The 18,905-nt window shown below is 41.6% G+C and overlaps 1 protein-coding gene across 1 annotated transcript in view; it reads left to right on the forward strand.

Annotated features, from left to right (window-relative positions):
- DNAH1 (dynein axonemal heavy chain 1) overlaps window positions 1-18,807 on the forward strand; it is a 181,904-nt gene extending 163,097 nt beyond the window's left edge. The window contains 17 exon segments of the mRNA XM_048487348.1: window positions 106-301; window positions 842-993; window positions 2,847-3,043; window positions 3,979-4,123; window positions 4,629-4,787; window positions 7,106-7,237; window positions 8,751-8,921; window positions 9,264-9,443; window positions 11,983-12,004; window positions 12,094-12,191; window positions 13,242-13,412; window positions 14,306-14,438; window positions 14,700-14,709; window positions 16,871-17,015; window positions 17,396-17,602; window positions 17,756-17,990; window positions 18,436-18,807. Of these exon segments, the coding sequence (XP_048343305.1) occupies window positions 106-301; window positions 842-993; window positions 2,847-3,043; window positions 3,979-4,123; window positions 4,629-4,787; window positions 7,106-7,237; window positions 8,751-8,921; window positions 9,264-9,443; window positions 11,983-12,004; window positions 12,094-12,191; window positions 13,242-13,412; window positions 14,306-14,438; window positions 14,700-14,709; window positions 16,871-17,015; window positions 17,396-17,602; window positions 17,756-17,990; window positions 18,436-18,557 (2,475 nt within the window). The 3' untranslated portion in view covers window positions 18,558-18,807.
- The last annotated feature ends 98 nt before the right edge of the window (window positions 18,808-18,905 follow it).

The following is an 18,905-nucleotide window of genomic DNA, read 5'->3' on the forward strand; positions in this document are numbered from 1 at the left end:
AGGTTAATTCATGGATCTGCTAGCATGTTGTCTGATTTAAGCCTCAATATTCCTTTTAATTTGAAATAAAAATCGACATTTTTTGTGATCTTGAATCTCTTCCAGGCCAAAGTGAAGGTAGCTGAGCAGACAGAAAAGGATATTGATATTACTCGACTGGAGTATGTTCCTGTGGCTGTCCGAACCCAGATTCTTTTCTTCTGCGTCTCAGACCTAGCCAACGTTGACCCCATGTACCAGTATTCACTGGAATGGTTCCTCAACATATTTCTGACAGGAATTTCAAACTCTGAGAGAGCAGGTATCTCTAACATAACTACAAATATGTGGTGATGTTCTACAGGCATTCTAGCACTTCCCGTATCTTCAGGCAATATTTAAACTGCAAGCATCAAAGGGAAACCATAAGGGGTTAAACAGACTTTCAGAGAACAGTCCTCCTGGCCTAAGTCCCTCTTGAATAATGAAGCTCTTTTGGAGAGTCTGTTCACCAAGCCATGTCCCCATCTATGTTCCCTTCTTCCTCATGTGCTCTGATTCAATTAATTGTGTCTTGTTTAGTGCATCTTGCAAGGCATTGCATACAAACTGGCAAATGGTGGTTTGTGCTCACTGTCCACACCAGAATTAGAAACCAGCTCTAAATTGTGGTTTAGGAATTGGATGCAATGACCAGTATAATTTGTGCTAAATAGGGACTGACTGAACATGAACACATGAAGAGGGCAGGAGAAGTGAGCATAAGCTGTGTCAGAATTCAGTGTATTAATTTCTGAGTAATTTTGGCATAATTTATTTCTTTTCACTCTCCGATTTTCAATTTGTGATTGGTTATTTTCAGACACACTAAAGAAGCGGATAGCAAATATCAATAAGTACCTTACCTTCAGCCTGTACAGCAATGTATGCCGCAGCCTCTTTGAGAAGCACAAGCTGATGTTTGCATTTCTAGTTGGGATCCGGATTATGATGAATGAAGGCAAGATCAACATGGTAAGTAAACTGTAGCTGGGCAACGGCAAACAGCAGCAAGATTGCTTTTCAACAGGGGCAGCTCTATGCTTCACCAAAATGTCTGTAGAAGATCCTGATGATTTAAGGCAGCTCCAGGCATTAAAAGTATCAATGCTACACTGGCATTTTCTGCAGCAAACGTATGATGTGTAGATACCCTGCTCTGTCATCAGGGAAACCTGGCCAGAGTTTACCCTCACAATGTAACTCTGGTGTCTCTTGCAACAATTTCAATGTGTGGAGTTGCTCTCTCATTGTGCTTCCAGGCCTGCAAATAGCTCTCATTGTGGTAAACATCCACATCACCTTCAGGTCTCCATATAAAAAAAGATACAAGCGGCCAGAAAACAGACTCCAAAATTGCAAGTCAATCAATATAAAGAAGGATGCCTTAGTTACTAGCCTAAATTGTTGCAATGTGCTCTACTTAGGACTTGAAGAGTGTTCAGAAGCTGCAGCTAGTGCCGTGGTGGCAAACCTTTGGCATTCCAGATGTTATGGACTTCAATTCCCATCAGCCCCTCCCAGCATGGCCAATTGGAATTGTAATCCATAACATCTGGAGTGCCAAAGGTTCGCCACCACTGAGCTAGTGCAAAATGCTGCAGTTAGAATGGTGTTTGGGACCAATTATTGGGCTCATCTGACCCTAATATTACAGCAGTTGCACTGGCTTTCAGCCCTCTCCCAAACCCAATTGAAGGTGTTGGTTTTGACTTCAGAACCCTCCATTGTTTCAGAATGGAGTGTCTGAAAGACTATCTTTTCCCATAGGTTTCTGCCCGGGTACTAAGATCATAAGATCTGTCCCATTTTGACTGGACCATTGACAGTTATATACAATTTACCATATCCAGTCTGTTAGGCAATAGAGTCCTGCAAGCTTGGTGTCTTCCTGGCTGGTAGTCCAGATACACAGAAGGGTATTCTGAAAGGTTGAGAATGTTACTTCTTTCTGTTATCCCTTTGATCCGTCTCTGATGAGGATGAAAGAAGACTTGGATTGCATTTGAACAAATAGTTATTTACACTATTTAATACTTCAGAAAACAGAGAAATTAAAAAGGGTGTGGTACCTCTTTAAGAGGTAGTATAAACTACTCCTGCACTGTCTACATGTATACGCTCTTGGAATAAGATCTGCTCTGTTTTCCAATGTTCTCATTTCCAGAAATCAAAATTTGGGGGAGTACTGAATGTTAACCTCCTGTGAGAGAAAAACATCGTTAAAAAAGAGTCACTCCAGTCTGAACCCATGAATTTCAGTAGGCTTAGACTGGAGATAGGGAGTACAGTAAGCTTCTGACATCAGTATCAAAATAAACTAAAATGGTTTTCTTCTAGTAGAACTCACAGACTAAAACCCACTTAGTTAAACACAGGTGAGGACTCTTTACATACATTTGAGGGAATGGGTTCTGCTCCGCAAAAACTTTAGAACAAAATCTTGTTAGCTTTTGAGGTTCTACCGAACTCCTGTGTATTTTTGCTGCAGTGGGTTGATAGCACTGCTGTGCTTTGGAATAGCATTGGGGGATTCTATTTGTCAGCTTGTCAGAATCTTGACAACAATACAAGCAATGTAATATCTTTTATTAGAAGCAACCCAAAGACAAATAAAAGTTAAGGGTGCCAACTTATTCTGATTGGATGTTACCCCCCCCCCAAAAAAAGATACAAAAATGGCAATCCTGCCATCTATGGGCCAGAAAGAGGATCTCCACATAGTCACATCACTGGCCCAGTAGATTCACAGAAGGAAAATTGAGGACAAAGTCCTAGGTTTTCTGTTTTGTAGCTTAATCTGTTCTCTCTGTGATTCCAATTTACAGGATGAATGGCGATACCTTTTGTCTGGTGGTGCTGTTAAAGTCGTGCGAGAGAATCCAGCTCCAGAATGGCTATATGAGAGGGCATGGAATGATATCTTGGCTTTAAGCAACCTAGACAATTTTTCTAGCTTTGCAGATGACTTTGTGGCAAATCTGAGTACTTTCCGAGCAATTTTTGACAGCCCTGAACCCCACAGGTCATTCTCCTTTCCATAAAAACGGGTACTAGTGTAGATGTTGACTTCTACTTGGCTGGGGACTCCCTCCTCTACGGTACATTGCAATTTATTCAAGTTATATTCCCTATGAAGATTGTTTGTAAGTAGCAGTTCTTCAGAAAAGATGCCAGGAGCATATGTTTTTAAGGTCAACAATGGTCATTTTCCACATGGGGTATCCACTCTGGGTTCGATACTGTTGGAAAGCAGGATTTTCTTTCCTGCTTCTTCACAGTAACATGGTGCATTCATGTACCTCCTGGGATTTTATCAGCTTTCTCCCCATCTTTCTCATACCTGTTTTGCTCCAGAGTTTTTGGAAAGATTGCAGTAAAGCCTGGATGGCTGCTATGTAGGTGGGAAATATGGCATTTTCCACCCACATGGCAGCCAGTTTCCTTGATTTAAAAAAAAAATGGCATGTCTTTCTATTCACCAGTGTCACAATAGGTGTATTGGCGTCTCTGAATTTTCAGTTTTTTTCTTTTCTTTTTTTAATCTTTAGCCCTTTCCTTTGCAGAGGTATAAGGGGGAAAGCATACATTTACAACAGAAGGGGCTTGAGGGTTACTTAAAAATGAAACCTCAGAATTCATTGAACCTGTTACACTTACTGTTGCAACAGCTTTGCAACAGCTATTCTAGTTCCAGGGTTTTTTTAAAGTTGCAGAAGCCCCAGTGGCCCAGTGGAGAAGTAGACACTGGCAGGGGACTAGGTCAGGGAAACTGCAGTAAAACCTGCCATGTAGAAGCTCTGTTACTGCTACACTTTATCAACAGCCACATCAGCAACTGGGAAACTGCACAAGCCCTTCCCCATATGGAAACCACCAATATTTGTCTTCTGGTCCTACATGTGTTCCTTTTTCTGCATATAATGTGCACCCCTGACACAGCCTGTTCCTCTTTTGCAGAGCGCCACTACCTGGCATTTGGAACACCAAACTGGATTCCTTTCAGAAGTTGCTTGTTCTGCGCTGTTTACGGGGGGACAAAGTCACCAATGCAATGCAGGACTTTGTGGCTGCACAGTTGGGGCAGAACTTTATTGAACCACAGGTATCCAGTAACAGTTGGAGGAGGGGAGTGGGATTGTAGGTGTGATAAGAGTGCATCTGTTTTTGCAAGAGTAACTGCATCACAGTCTTGCAGTGGTCCTTTCTCAGTTCATCCCAATTTGAGTTGTGCCACAGGAAGTATAACCAACAGCCTTACTGCCTGTGGTAGTAGAAAATGTCATCAAGTAGCAGTTGATTTATGGCAATCCTGTAGGGTTTTCAAGCCAGGAGAAATGCAGGTGTGGTTTGCCATTGCCTGCCTTTTTGGAACAGCCCTGGACTTCTTTGGTAGTCTCCCATCCAAGTACTAACCAGGACCATCCCTGTTTTGTTTCTGAGATCCGGAGTGATCGGGCCAGCCTGGACAATCCAGGTCAAGGCATTATTTCCTATAGTAGGCAACATAGAATCAAAGAGAAGTGGCAGTTTATTGATTGAGCAAACAATTTATCCAGTATTGGTTATCAGTTATTAATAATAGGGTCCTTTTCTTTCTTCCATTTCAGACAGCAAACCTGGATGTGGTATTTAAGGAGTCCACTGCTGTCACCCCCTTGATATTCGTCCTGTCGCCAGGTACAGACCCAGCTGCTGATCTCTATAAATTTGCTGAAGAAATGAAGTTCTCCAAGAAGCTCTCTGCTATTTCTCTTGGCCAGGGACAAGTAAATACATTTATTCTTCCCTTTTTATCCTAGTGCAGAAGAACATAGCTCTTACAACTGATTTTTATAAATTTGGTTCTTCTGATTTGCCAAGAATTTATTAGATAGTTCTACCCTGTTTTTTTTTATCAATGGGGACCAAAAGTGGATTAAAACAGACCATTGGATACTTACTGTGAATGCTGCTTCTTCTCTGAGGACAGAAGGACATCTTGCTTGGATGATTCCCAACCCTTCCTTCACGGAGACAGGAACAAATTCTTTCCACTTTCTTTCTCCTGTAGTATGAGTCACCCTTCCTCAGTTCAAGTAGCTCCGATAGCAGTTCAACAACTTGACTAGAATGAACTGTAACTGATGTAAAAGCTAGAATAATAATATCTCATGGAGAAGAAGCAGAAAACTTGAAGAATACAGAGACGATGACTTTGGGAGGCCCAAGATGTCCTCCTGTCCCTAGAGGAGAAAGATCATTCACAGTAATGCCCAACAGTCTGTTCTCTCTCTGAGGCAGGAGGACACATGCTTGGGACCTTCCAGGCAGTGTCTCTATCTGATGGGTGGGTCATCACCTATATGCCTTCTGCTTGTTGCAGCACTCTTTGTCTGAAGGCTACATCTGCTGAACTATACATATGTGGATTTGTAATGTCTAACAATATAGGGACTGTTGATCAGTTTGTAGCTTGCACATTTCTTCCACCAAAGTGTGGAAGGACTCCCTAAACACTGCAGCAGACTGACTAAGAAGATAGTTGATTAGGGTTGTGGTATGGTCCCTAGTAAGAAGTATGTTTCAGTTCACTATGGTCCACTTCAAACAGCCTATGGTGGATATATTTGCTTCAGAGACCAACCAACAAGTGGAGTTCCATCAAGTTCTTTTCTAGGTTCTTCCTAGCTGCTTTGAAAGTTTAAAGAATTCTTATAGGATTGTCATTCTCTTAAATATACTTCATGTTTATGATAAATTCATTCATAATTCTTAATGAGGGTGTCTCACCGCAAGGCTAAGTATGCAATTATACCAAACCTTGTGTTGATGGGACACCCTCATTTGTGAATGAATTTATCTCGAATATGAAGCTTATTTAAGAGAATGGTGATCCTATAAGAATGCAGGCAAGATTTTAAACTTTTACTGAAGAAGTGGACTTAATAACTCCATGAACCTGGCAAAAAAGGAACCAGGAGTCTCGTATGGACTATGTTTGAGAGTCACCAGATCTCCCACGATCAATAGTCTACTCACATGTTTACATCCTTCAAGCTGTGCAAATGTTTTCTATTGTTTAAATTGCATTTGCACAGAGATAATAAAGGACCATTACACTTGTTGCACTATATTTATGGTTATTTTGAGTATTATTGTAGCCCAAGTATATTCACTTTGAATTCTTTGGTTGCTGAGGCTAGACTATACCTATTTTTTCTTTTTCTTTGTTTTGTGGAAGAAGATATTTGTCATAATTTGAGGGAGGTATAAAGAAGGAGCAAAGTTCATAAGGTAGAGAGTTTTGCATTTTCAGCTTAAATTTGTGTCATTCTAATGGGACAACATAACACCAGTAATTTGGCAGGCGAGTATCACTGAAATGAATACTCAGCATAAATGCATGAAGATCCCAAATGCAAAGCTACAACAGTGATACGACAGAGGAAAAAATATAGCATGGATTAGACTAGAGTGTAAGATAGTCAGTGCCTGTGGATAATTGGGTGGGTGGAGGCATTTAATTGTTATGCATACCATATCTAAGCAGCTAATGTCTTTTGAGATGTGGACAGAAACCAGGGTCTCTAATCCAAACCATCAGCTTTCACTATATCCTGAGAACATAAGAAGAGCCATGCTGGATCAGGCCAAAGGCCAACCTAGTCCAGCATCCTGTTCACACAGTGGCCAGGAAACTACTTCCAGGATGCCCGCAAACAGGAACTGAACTAAAAACATAAAAATTCTATGCTATGAGGACCCAGATTCCAGGGGAAATCAAATTCTGTGTCCTTTATAAAATCCTGAAGATCAGTGAAAAGTGCACATATCTGCTTATTTTGCATAACACATTCTGCTTCTGCAAACTATAGGGAGGAGTAGGGAGCTAAGCAGACACCTGAGCTCCACATCCTGATCACTCTGATTGCCTGAGATTTCCTCAGATATTGATCGCACAGAAATTGGAGCCTTTGTGTTAAACAAAAAACTGTCAATCTCTGGCTGCTTAATTTTGCTCCCAGCACTAAATAGCATACTTGCACAGTAAGGTCATACAACTGAGGTACAGACAAGCCTTGAACAATCCTGTGTTGCTCCTTAGGGTCCCCGTGCCGAAGCTATGATGCGCAGCGCTATGGAACGTGGGAAGTGGGTCTTCTTCCAGAATTGCCACCTGGCTCCAAGCTGGATGCCGTCTTTGGAAAGGCTCATTGAAAGTATCAACCCAGACAAGGTGACTTGCCCATGAGCCTTCTTTCTGTGGGCATTTTCTTTTCTTGTTTTTTGAATCTGGTGACAATGTTGTACATCACATGGGAAGACTGTGTCCCTGCGCTTAGGCGCCTTCCCCTCGGGCCAAGAAAGACAGGTGTAGGACCTTTAAAACCCCATTTTGAGGGGGGGGGACTTCGCACAGATCCCACCCCCAAAACAAGTCTGCCCCATGTTATTTTCCCCAACCCTGGTTTTTTGAAAATCACTAAACTGGTGAGTCTTTTTAAAAATCCCGAGTTGCAGCCACTCATGAGTGAACAGCCAGGCAGGAGGTGCTTGATTTGCCTCCATTTTCCTTTTTTTTTAAAAAAATTGCCACTTTCATCTGCATAGCTACTCAGGTACACATAGTAGTATTGTGGGACATTGGCATGGCTGTGGGGGTTTATTTGTGCATGCCTGTGTAACTACGCATGAGTGGGAAGTAATTTTTTTTAAAAAATAGATGCAAAAGCTGACAGCAACCCAGTTTGTTTCCGTGGGCTCAAATTGCTGCCTGCACAAATGCATGTGAACGTGAAAACAGGAGGACACATTCCTTTATCCCTACTGCAGCCTGTTATACATTTGCTGTGTGGAAGGGGCCAGAGTCTCAGCAACTCCAATCAGATTTTGGCTGTTCCCTCCCAAGGCCATCCACTTTCAAGAGGAGCGTCTCAGAAGTTAGCAATTCTCCCTGTATTCACCAGAGGTCTGGATAGTTAAGTTTTCAGCAGAAATGCTAAAGAATCACCAAGCATTCTCTTTGGAAATGCTTTATGGGTATTTATAGCGAAGTAGTCAGAGTGACCTGGAGAACAATAGTCATAATTTTTCTTGGGAGCTCTCGGCTTCCTAAAATGGAATCTGGGAGTGGCTGAAAAAGCTGAGGAGGCTGTAGAATTCAAAGGTTCCACAATGAAGTATGATTGCAAGATGAATAGAAGCGCTTGGGACTGTTCTGTCTCTGGGAGTGTATAGTGTACTGTAAAAGTGTCATTGTATCTGGAATTGCAGGTACCACGATGGTCCTTAGAAAAAATCCAAAAGCAATGCAACAGTAGTGGTCCTTTTTTTTAGGACAATGTATATCTGGAAGAACTCTTGAGTAAATTATTTTTGAACCACCACGGTGATAAGCAGGAAATCTTTCTCAGATTTTTCTGTCTGAGAGAAACACCTTTTAGGAACAACTACTTTGATCTGCCCTGGCCCAGATGGCCTAGACAAGCCCACTCTTACTTGGTCTTGGAAGTTAAGCAGGAATGACTGTGGATGGAAAACGAACAAGGAAGTTGAAGGTTGGCATACAGAGGTCGGCAGTAGCAAACCACCTTAGTTTGTCTCTTGTCTTGAAAACCCCACATAAGTTAGCTGCAAATTAACAGAAGAGCATTTCTCTTATGGTCATAGAAAACTTAATTCTCTGAGAAACTTAACTCTTTTCTTATGGTGGTGCATTATTACTGTTATTTTAACTTTCGACTGTTTAGGTGCACCGAGACTTCCGCCTGTGGCTCACCAGTCTGCCTAGCAACAAGTTTCCAGTGTCTATTCTCCAAAATGGATCCAAGATGACCATTGAGCCCCCACGAGGAGTAAAGGCCAATCTTCTGAAGTCTTACATGAGCCTGAACAATGATTTCTTGCAGTCCTGTTCTAAGGTAGGAGGATCAGCCAGCTCATTACTAGATTTCTCTGCCTTGCCGCTGTGTCTGCAGGGAATCAGTTCAGTCCAACTGTGCTCCTGCACCAAAATCACCACAATTGTCAGGAAAAATCTGCTCATTTTAACAGATGAGGCGAGAGGTAGAAGGGGTGTCTTAGTCTTCCTAGGAGTTAAAAGCAGGCAAGAGTTACTTACATTCCATATCTGACCATGTGAAACTGAAGCCTAACCTCACTACTTTAATACTTCAGCTTGTGACACTTTGAAACAATGTGAACGTGTGGGATCAGGCACACATCAATAGGCAGGCTGTCTGTATTATGTTTATGTCTTGCAGGTTTTCGAGTTCAAGTCCTTGCTCCTCTCCCTTTGCTTCTTTCATGGAAATGCCCTAGAGAGGAGGAAGTTTGGGCCACTGGGCTTCAATATTCCTTACGAGTTCACTGATGGAGACCTGCGCATCTGCATAAGTCAGCTGAAGATGTTCTTGGATGAATATGAAGACATTCCCTACAAAGTAAGATGAATCCTGGCGGATAGAAAGTGGAAGACAGAAGTATGCAAATATGTAAAGAGAGGGTGCCTCCAAAAGATGGCCAGATATTTGAAGCATGGCTGGGAATATGCTTGCAGCCTAATTTGGAATATTCTGAAATGGCTGGGAGTTGAATTGCTTTGGTTGAAAACATTCACCTTCATTTCTCCTGCATTCTCTTGAGAAGCAATAGGAGCCTCTGACCCAGTTGATGAAGCAAAATATTGTCAGGCTCCACTTACCATACTTGGACAAGACATCATGACATTTTACACACCCCTTTAAAAATTAACCCTTTCCCCCCTATACATGGATTTCATCTGTCTTATTGTTACCATTCATATTCTCCTCCTCATGAAAGTCCCCTAAACCAAAGAATTTCTCTACTTCCGTTAATAAAGAATTATCTTGTATAGTAGGTTTCAGGAAAGAGTGAACTAGTCCCAGCTGGATATTCTACAGTATCCTACAACCTTTGTGTTATGCTGCCTTACCGAATTGCCATTTACTACACATAACAACTGCAATTTCCTCCTCCTACAATTCAGGATCGTCTGGCCACAAGAACAATAGGTGTCTTCAGTTTTAACTACTCAATTGTTTGAAACAAATAAATGATTTTCACATGGCCATACAATTTTGGGAGTGTTTTTGAGCTCCAGTTATCCATAATGTTGCTCACAATCAATGTATCTAATTCTCAATCTAGACAGGAGTCATCAACACATGGGGCAAATCTTTCTAAAAACCTGAAAAAGCTTAGGTTTGTAGAAAATTCGGAAATTTAAAAAAATTCACAGCAAAATTAAGCAGCCAGGTTTTGTGAGTATTGTTCCTCTTTAGTGCCCATCAAGCTTAATAGGCGAAACCTACAACAGCATTGGGCCCCTTTCGTAGCTAAAGCTCACAAATAAAATGTCCTTAGAACATTGTAAAAATAACCTTACTTGGTTATAGCAGACATTTTATTTTTCCTGCCTTCCACCCCCCTTCCCCTGGTTAGAGCACTTACTTTCATTTTCACGGCAGCTTGCACCCACCATTTTCTGCAGTGTGAGAGTCCATGCTGTGGTCATTTGCTACATTTGTTTCCCGCTGAGGTTTCCCCTGCTTGTAGCTCATCCAATTGCTACTTCCTTGTAAAAAGTTCATGAATAAAGTCTGAGTTCCCTGGCAATCCTGCGCACAAGTTGGTTTTCCCCTCTTTTTTGTTTGTAAATTTATTATTTATAATTGCAGCTTTTATAATCATGGCTAAATTTATAATAGTGGCTGCAATTCTCAGATGGTGTCTGTGCAGCTACAAATACACCTCCCTTTAAACAAAAAAGGGGGGGGACCACACATGCGCAGGATCACCAAGGAAAACAAACTTTATTCACCAACGTTTTACAAGGAAATAGCAATCAGATGAGCTGCAAGCAGCAGAGACCTCTGCAGGAAACAAATGGAGGCATCACGGACTCTCAGACTGCAAAAAATGATGGGTGCAAGCTGCTGTGAAATGAAAGTACTCTAACCGGGAAGGGGGATGGAAGGTGGGAAAAAATAAAATGTCTCCTGCCTGTTTGTGTTTGAACAGCCAAGCAGGAGACACCTTGAAGATAACTTCTGGGGTGGGGGGGAGTCCACATTTTAGTGACTTTAAAATAAGACGACTTGAGCAAAAATAAAACGTCCTGAAGATGTCTTGGGGAAAAAGCTGTGCGGATTTAGTGGGAGAAAAGGAAGCAGGGAAAGATGAAGATAGAGGGAGTTGCTACAAGGAACAGAGGAAATAGTGTGCAGAGCAGGATACAGGAAAGTCAGGTGCCTCTCACAAATGTGTGCTGGTTCCCTACCAGGTAACTGAACCCAGCCCGGTGGCCAGTGCCACACAGAGTTTTCCCAGGAAGGGGCTGCCAGGGGAGGGAAGGAAGGAAAACTGGAGAAGGGCAGATAAAGATTGCCTGGTGAATAGGAAGAAGAGAAGGAAGCAGGAAAAGGGGAGAGGCTATGGGAGTTTTCAGGGAAAGTGGAAATAGTGAGGAAAAGAGAAGTGAGGCCCCTCAAGTCCTTGCTGGCCCCCCACTTTTAATTGTCTAAATGCAGTCTTTGTATTCTTATGTTCAATAAGACCTACCCTGAATTCTCGGTTAATCTTACATTTTTAATACACATTGGAATAGCTGAGTTGGACCAACCTAGGTGTATGCTAGCTAACTTTCTACCATAGTTGTACCAAGCCAACAGAAGCATTTTGTGGATTTAGATGATAGAGATCAATATACAAACAAACAGGTGGAACGTACAAAATCTGAAAGGTGCACTTCTTTTGCATGCATCTTGGTGGTAGGATTTCACTCCGCATTAACATTTCTGACTACATATGGTGCATATTGTTTTAAGATGGGGAGAGCAAAGAGCTGCAAACAAAAAGTGGGGACTGGAAAGTCTTCTATTGATGTATAGAAATATTTGGATCCAAAAGCACAATCTTTTCTCTTATTTCAACTTCCTCTCTTGGACCTGCATTAAGCAGGTCTCTGAAGTATACTGGGTTGGTGAGAGGATTTTTCAACTTCACGGGGGCCGAAAGTGACTGATCGACTTAATTGGGGATCGTAGCTTACCGCATCATGAAACATTTTAGAAAGATTTCCTATAGACCTTAGGGATGTTTTACTTCCAGAGTTCTGTTATTCAGAATCTGGTGTCTATAAGCAGATTAGCACCACTTATGACCATAATGTAAGTTGAACAAAACAGTAGACAAATACACTGCCCCATAGGAAGAACCCTATCTCTGAAAGCCTTACTCTACATGGCATATTTATTTTGACTTCCCTGAGTTGTGTTGATCAGACATGTGCCGCCCCATGTACCTGGGAACTGTGTTTACTTTAGAACAAGGAATTTGCACTCCTTTTCTGATTGACAGGACTTAGAGAGGAGGTGAGGAAAAGGTAACATAATGTGGGCCCCTGAATGTACTGTTCTCTTCCTGGCTCTGCAAACAGAAAGTCAAAATGGGAGTTATTGTTCTGGAAGTCTGAATTGATTTGTTAATATGTCTGACAAGTCAAGCCCTTCATGGGAAAAATGTTACTGCAGACAATTGCCTGTAAAAATTACTAATTTTGGTTAAAGAAGTGGAGTGTCAGTACTCTTAAGAGATTAGGGTCATTTTGCCATGGAAGTTCATCAGTCTTCCTCAGCCTAACCAACCTCACAGCATTGTTATGACGATAAAGTGGAGGAAAGGAGAATAAAGTTGCAACTCACTTTGCATCCTCACTGGGGAAAAATTATGAACATATATTGTTTTCTTAGGAAATCCCACCAAAAGAAAAAAAATAATGTTTGGGAGGAAGAATTGAGGAAAGTGGGTGGGAGAGGAAGTTTTTGTTCTGCTGCTGCTCCTGCCCCTCCCCAACTGAGCTCAGCAGGAGGAGACAGTGGTGCTGCTGGCAGCTGGAGAGGAGGAAGAGGAGGAAGAGTGAGCACTGCCACCATGAGTACCCGGTGGATGGAGGGGGACAGTGGGAACCAGCACTGCAATGCAAAGGCAAAAGGAAAACATATCCCCGGTGGGAGTCTCATAGGTTCCCCGTTTGTAATCATAACTATGGTAAATGTTGTGTTATGCTTATGTGCTTTTGAACTAGGTTTGAGCAAGAAGTTAATTAGAGAGTGCTGTCATGGGAATTATTTTTCTTTTGGGGGGGAGGGGGTCCTTATCTACTGCTGGAGTAGCTAAGATACTCCTCCTCAACGTGCTGCCTGTTGATTTTTCCACAGGGTTACATTCAGTACATCAAGAGCCTTCCCCTCAATGACATGCCTGAGATATTTGGCTTGCATGACAACGCTAACATCACCTTTGCTCAGAATGAGACCTTCGCACTGCTGGGGGCCATTGTTCAACTGCAGCCAAAAACATCAACGGCAGGGGGGCGAAGCAGGGAGGAGGTTTGTAAACCCACTGCCTGACAGTCTTCATGTGGAAACCCTGTTTTAGACAAGGCTGTGTATATGCCACAGTTCAACAAGCAGGCAGGGATGGGGGGAGGCATGCACGTGCTGTGATATAGGGTACAGAACATCTGAAATAGTACCAGGCAAGCCTGAGCTTGTCAGATCTCAAAAGCCAAGCAGGGTCAACCAGGGCAAGTATTTGGATGGGAGACTACACCACCTCTGAATATCCCTTGCCTTGAAAACCCCATTGGGGTTGCCGTAAGTCAGATGTGACTTGACAGCGGATATGAGCCCCCCTGTACACACACACAGAATTCCGCTTCCTGAGAATGTCACTTGTCATTTAAAACAAGTTCATTTCTAGCTCTTATGCCTGTAAAGATATGCTTGAAAACGTGCTAAGCCTGCTAAAATCTCAGAAGCCAAAGGGATGACAGAAAAGGTTTCCAGTGCTTCAGACCCTGGACAGCTCTTTGGCATAACTACATTATACAGAATGAGTTGTACAAATGTAATCTCTAAGCCTACTGTATACAGGTCACAGAATCTAGCTTTTCTTGGAGCAGTATTTTGTGTTTTTAAATGTAGGCTTTTATATCCCTTGCTACAGAGGTTTCTCACTGTATGAGGTTTCTTATGACCAATTCAGAAGACCAAAGGTCTGAAGTATTATTGCTGGAGAGTGAGGAAAAGGCAAAACAGCCTTTAAATAAGCCCCAAAGCCCAATTGTAATTAAATTCTGAAAGTAGGGAGCTTAAAGTAGAAAGTAATTAACTTACACTTGGACAAAGGCCTATCTTCTGTCATCCAATTAAATAAGAAGCTATCTCTGAACTCTCTACCCACAAAAAGCTTTTTTGTAACCTTTCCATCCATTTTTCAGCTTGTGGAAGAATCCTCAAAAGATATATTGGTGAAGGTACCTGAACCCATCAACTTACAGGCTTTTACCTTTAAATACTCCTGTAAAGGCTGTATGCGAGGAGGTCCAAGTGGCACAAGCAGCCCTAGTGCAAGTGAGGTGATCAGGGAGAGTGCTTCCTTTTAATACTGGATTTCAAAACTCCCCAGGATGGGATAAGCTGCTATTCTATAAATGCAAAATGAAACATAGCTTAATAACATGGCCTCCCTACTCAGGTAACTCGACATGAAGTGAACTCTGACAAACATTTATGCTGGAATACATTTTGTTAAAGGGTTTCAAGTGCCAGTGGACTCCTGTTTTATTTTATTTTGACCTAGCTATTAATACTGGTTGCATCGCTGTCTGCCAGAATTGCCCAAGTAGTACATTAATACCAATACAGCATCAGCTGCCCGGGGGAAATGAGTATAATGAATTTTAGGCAAATATTTTTGTTGACTGAGGAGGGCACTACTAATCCCCATGTCTTCTGGAATTCAAGAAGGCTAAAAACTACATGCAGTTTTTATTCATCACCTGGCTTCTATTAAACTTATGCAGTTAGTATGAGATATTAGAAATAAGTCCCTCATAAAGAATAAGAGTTGGGATTTATACCCCACCTTTCTCTCCTGTAAGGAGGCTCAAGGTGGCCTACAAGCTCCTTTCCCTTCCTCTCCCCACACCTTGTCAGGTAGGTGGGGCTGAGAGAGTTCTGAACTAACTGTGACTAGCCCAAGGTCACCCAGCAGGAATGTAGGAGTGCGGAAACACACCTGGTTCACCAGATAAGGCTCTGCCACTCAGATGGAGGAATGAGGAATGAAACCTGGTTCTCCAGATTAGAATCCACCTGCTCTTAACCTATCTCCCAACCATCAGCCTTTGGCAATTTCCTAGGTAATAAGCCTAGGGTTTGATATATACCAATTTTGACAGAAGATTCTCTACAATTCTCCTTTCCCATCCTCAAACACCCCTCCCCCATGCTACTCCTGGGGGATTGCTCCCCTAACAAACAGCATGAGGGGGGATCATTATCAAATTACCCCTTCTTTCTGTTAGCAGACATTTTCTTGCAGGATTGAACCCATTAATAAGGGAAGAATTTTTCCCCACAGCAATGACTCACTATAATACTCATAATTTCGGCTGCAGTTCAAACATCAGGAAGAAGAAAAAATGACAGCATAGATTATTTAGGGCTGTTATTAAAACTGGGCTATTCTCATGTGCTAAACTACGATGAGGACTGAATAATGCTTAAAAGCTATGAAACTCCATACCTGCACAGTGAAAGACGTATTTCAGAAAAATATATGAGGTCTAATGGGCCATTAAGCTGTCCTATGGCTCCTGTTTTCATAGTGCTCCACTAAGACTGCAGTCCTTTGTACAATTCCAGTCAATGCATTGACTGCATAGGAGTGTACTGATTTTGGAATGGATTGAAAAAAAAATTAAGTTGTCAAACTGGAATTACCGAATATACTTGTGTATAAGTTGACCCGCATATAAGTCGAGGCACCTAATTTTACCTCAAAAAACTGGGAAAACTTATTGACTCGTGTATAAGTCTATGGTGGGAAATGCAGCAGCTACTGGTAAATTTCAAAAATAAAAATTGATACCAATAAAATTACATCAATTGAGGCATCAGTAGGTTAAATGTTTTTGAATATTTATTTCAAAGAAAAACAGTAAACTAGCTCTGTAAGTGGAAAAGAGGGCTTCAACAAAGAAACAATATGGATCCTCAACAATAACTCCTTTAAAAAAGCTACAAAACCTTAGCCTTCAATCAGCAAGTGTCCTCGCTTAAAATTGACAAGAGTTAAAAAATCCTTCTGGAAAACTGGATTCCTCATCATCAATTCTGTGATGTCCTAAAATGTAACCCTAACTCCCGGATTTCGACTTGGTTCCAACTACAGGCATGCACCTATTTATAATAACAACATTTTATAACAGGAAACCAAAATGCAAACTAATAGTCAATCAATATTAACACAATATCCCCTTCTCAACAATTAATACAAACATTCTCATACCTGAAATACAGGCCTTTTAACAGTTCTGAAAAAATTGAACCTTTTCTTCCTTATGTGGAAAATCTGAGCTCTTTAGCTCCCCCTAATGGCACATACAAGAAATACCGTACGTGCTTGAGTATAAGATCTGAATATAACTTGAGGGGAGCTTTGTTAACATTAAAAATGTACTGAAAAAGTCGACTTATACATGAGTATGCACGGTACTTGGAACTTTTTTGAAAACTGTAGTGAACATCCTCAGTACAATACGTAATATTCAGTTATGAACGTACATGTTTAGTTACAGGTAAATAGCAGGTCCCAAGATTCACACATACTGTGACATCCATAGTAAGGCCATATAAATTAGGCTATTACCAAGGAAGCTTCCATGAGAAATCAGTCAAGGTATTCCTAGGTTTTCATAACTGTTCAGGATACAAAGCTTCAAAAGGAATGAAAGGGCAATTGTCAAAATTAAAGTTGGATTACTTTTCTTTTTGCACAGATATAACCGCTTGCTAGAAGTAATTGCTGCATCTCTGAAAGATTTGCTGAAGGCGCTCAAAGGCCTAGTGGTCATGTCATCACCACTAGAGCTGATGGCAAACAGCTTGTACAACAACATAGTCCCAGAGATGTGGAATAGCAAGGTACTGCTGCTTGATGATTGTGATAATTTGATTATTCCTTTATTGTGATAATAGAAAATAATAGCAAGCTATACTGCATAGATACGGTAAAAATGGACTGTTTCTACATATAGAGATGGTCTAGTTGGCTGCTGTGACTGACCATCCTTTTTGAAACATCAAAGCAAACCAAAATTCCTCCATGGCGCAAAGAAAGTACAGATGACCTACGAAGAACAATTCTCTCTAGTTTGTATTTTAGAAATCTAGGATCATAAATTCTGAGCTTTGTATTCATTAATCAAAGTTTTGGTTTGTGTTACTTATACTTTTTGTATAACTTGCACTTTTTTGAGGCCAGTCTCTCAACAGAGCACCACTGTGTTTGTCCTCTCTCACAGGCATACCCCTCCCTCAAACCCTTGGCTTCCTGGGTGAATGACCTGCTGCTACGCATTGATTTCTTGAAAAAGTGGATTCATAAAGGGATCCCCCCCGTTTTCTGGATCAGTGGATTCTTCTTCCCCCAGGCCTTTTTAACAGGCACATTACAGAACTTTGCCAGGAAATCTGTCATATCCATAGACACCATCTCTTTTGATTTTAAGGTGAGGTTGGTTATATTGATATCTAAGCCATTCATACTCTCTCTGAACATAACCTGAGAAAAGAAGAATGCATCCAGTACACCTCAGACTGCTCCAAACACACTTTGTGAATGCTTGTGTGTGTAAGTCAACTCTTGCCATCTCTCAATTTAGGTAATGGTTGAATCTGCGAACGAACTAACTGAACGCCCTGCCGAGGGATGCTACATTCATGGATTATTTCTGGAGGGGGCTCGGTGGGAGCCTTTCCACTTTCAGCTCACAGAATCTCGACCTAAAGAGCTATACACAGAAATGGCAGTCATCTGGTTAGTTCCTGTACCCAACCGCAAGCCTCCAAGCAGAGGCATCTATCTGTGTCCCATCTATAAGACCCTCACTCGTGCAGGTAAGCATTTATTTTATTGAAGCCCGCAGTTTACGTCCCCTATACTTGATCAGAGCAGGCTCAGAATTTGTCCATGTTGATCTGAAGGTGGATGTTTGTATCTTACAGGGGAATTTCCCTTTGCCTCTTTGGCCTAATTTTAATATCAGTTATCAGATAAAGGGCCAGCACTGTTCACACAGGAAGCTGCCTTATGTCGAATCAGACAACTGCAAGGTCAATACTGTCTACTCAGATTGGTGGTAGCTCTCCAGGGTCTTGGGTGGAGAGGTCTTTCACAGCACCTGGGACTTTATTCTTTTAACTGGAGATGCCAGGAATACAGACCTGGGACCTTGTACAAACCAACCAAAAACCAACACATGTTCTGAGATGCACGAGATAGAGTGGTAGTTATTCTTCCTATACTGTGGCACCTTCTACTATGGCTTTGTTTCTATCACAGGGACACTGTCAACAACTGGTCATTCCACCAACTATGTGATTGCTGTTGAAATCCCCACCTCCAAGCCTCAGAGGCACTGGATCAAACGCGGGGTTGCCTTGATTTGTGCCTTGGACTTCTAGGCACTAAAACAGATGAGCTCTATCCTATAGCAATAAACATCTAGACCACCAGACTTGCTTGACCTGGAAAGAGGCTCAGCTAACCAGAACATGATTTTGTTTTATGAAGGACACTGACTTTTTACTAAAATAACTATTGTTAGTTGCAGGGTGACTGTGTAGTGCTGCTGAGTGTTCTTGACTGATCTTATGGACTGTGCTACATTTTTCAGCTGTCTATCCCAAATGAATTTGATCCATGTTAATATTACAGTGAGCCTTCGTTCATTATGTTCCCATTATGAGATCCAGTGTTGACAAGCCCTCTAGGGGTACTTTAGATCTTCCATAAGGTTGGAGTAATATGAA

This window comes from Sphaerodactylus townsendi, linkage group LG03 (assembly GCF_021028975.2).
Source record: "Sphaerodactylus townsendi isolate TG3544 linkage group LG03, MPM_Stown_v2.3, whole genome shotgun sequence".
NCBI lineage: Eukaryota > Metazoa > Chordata > Lepidosauria > Squamata > Sphaerodactylidae > Sphaerodactylus > Sphaerodactylus townsendi.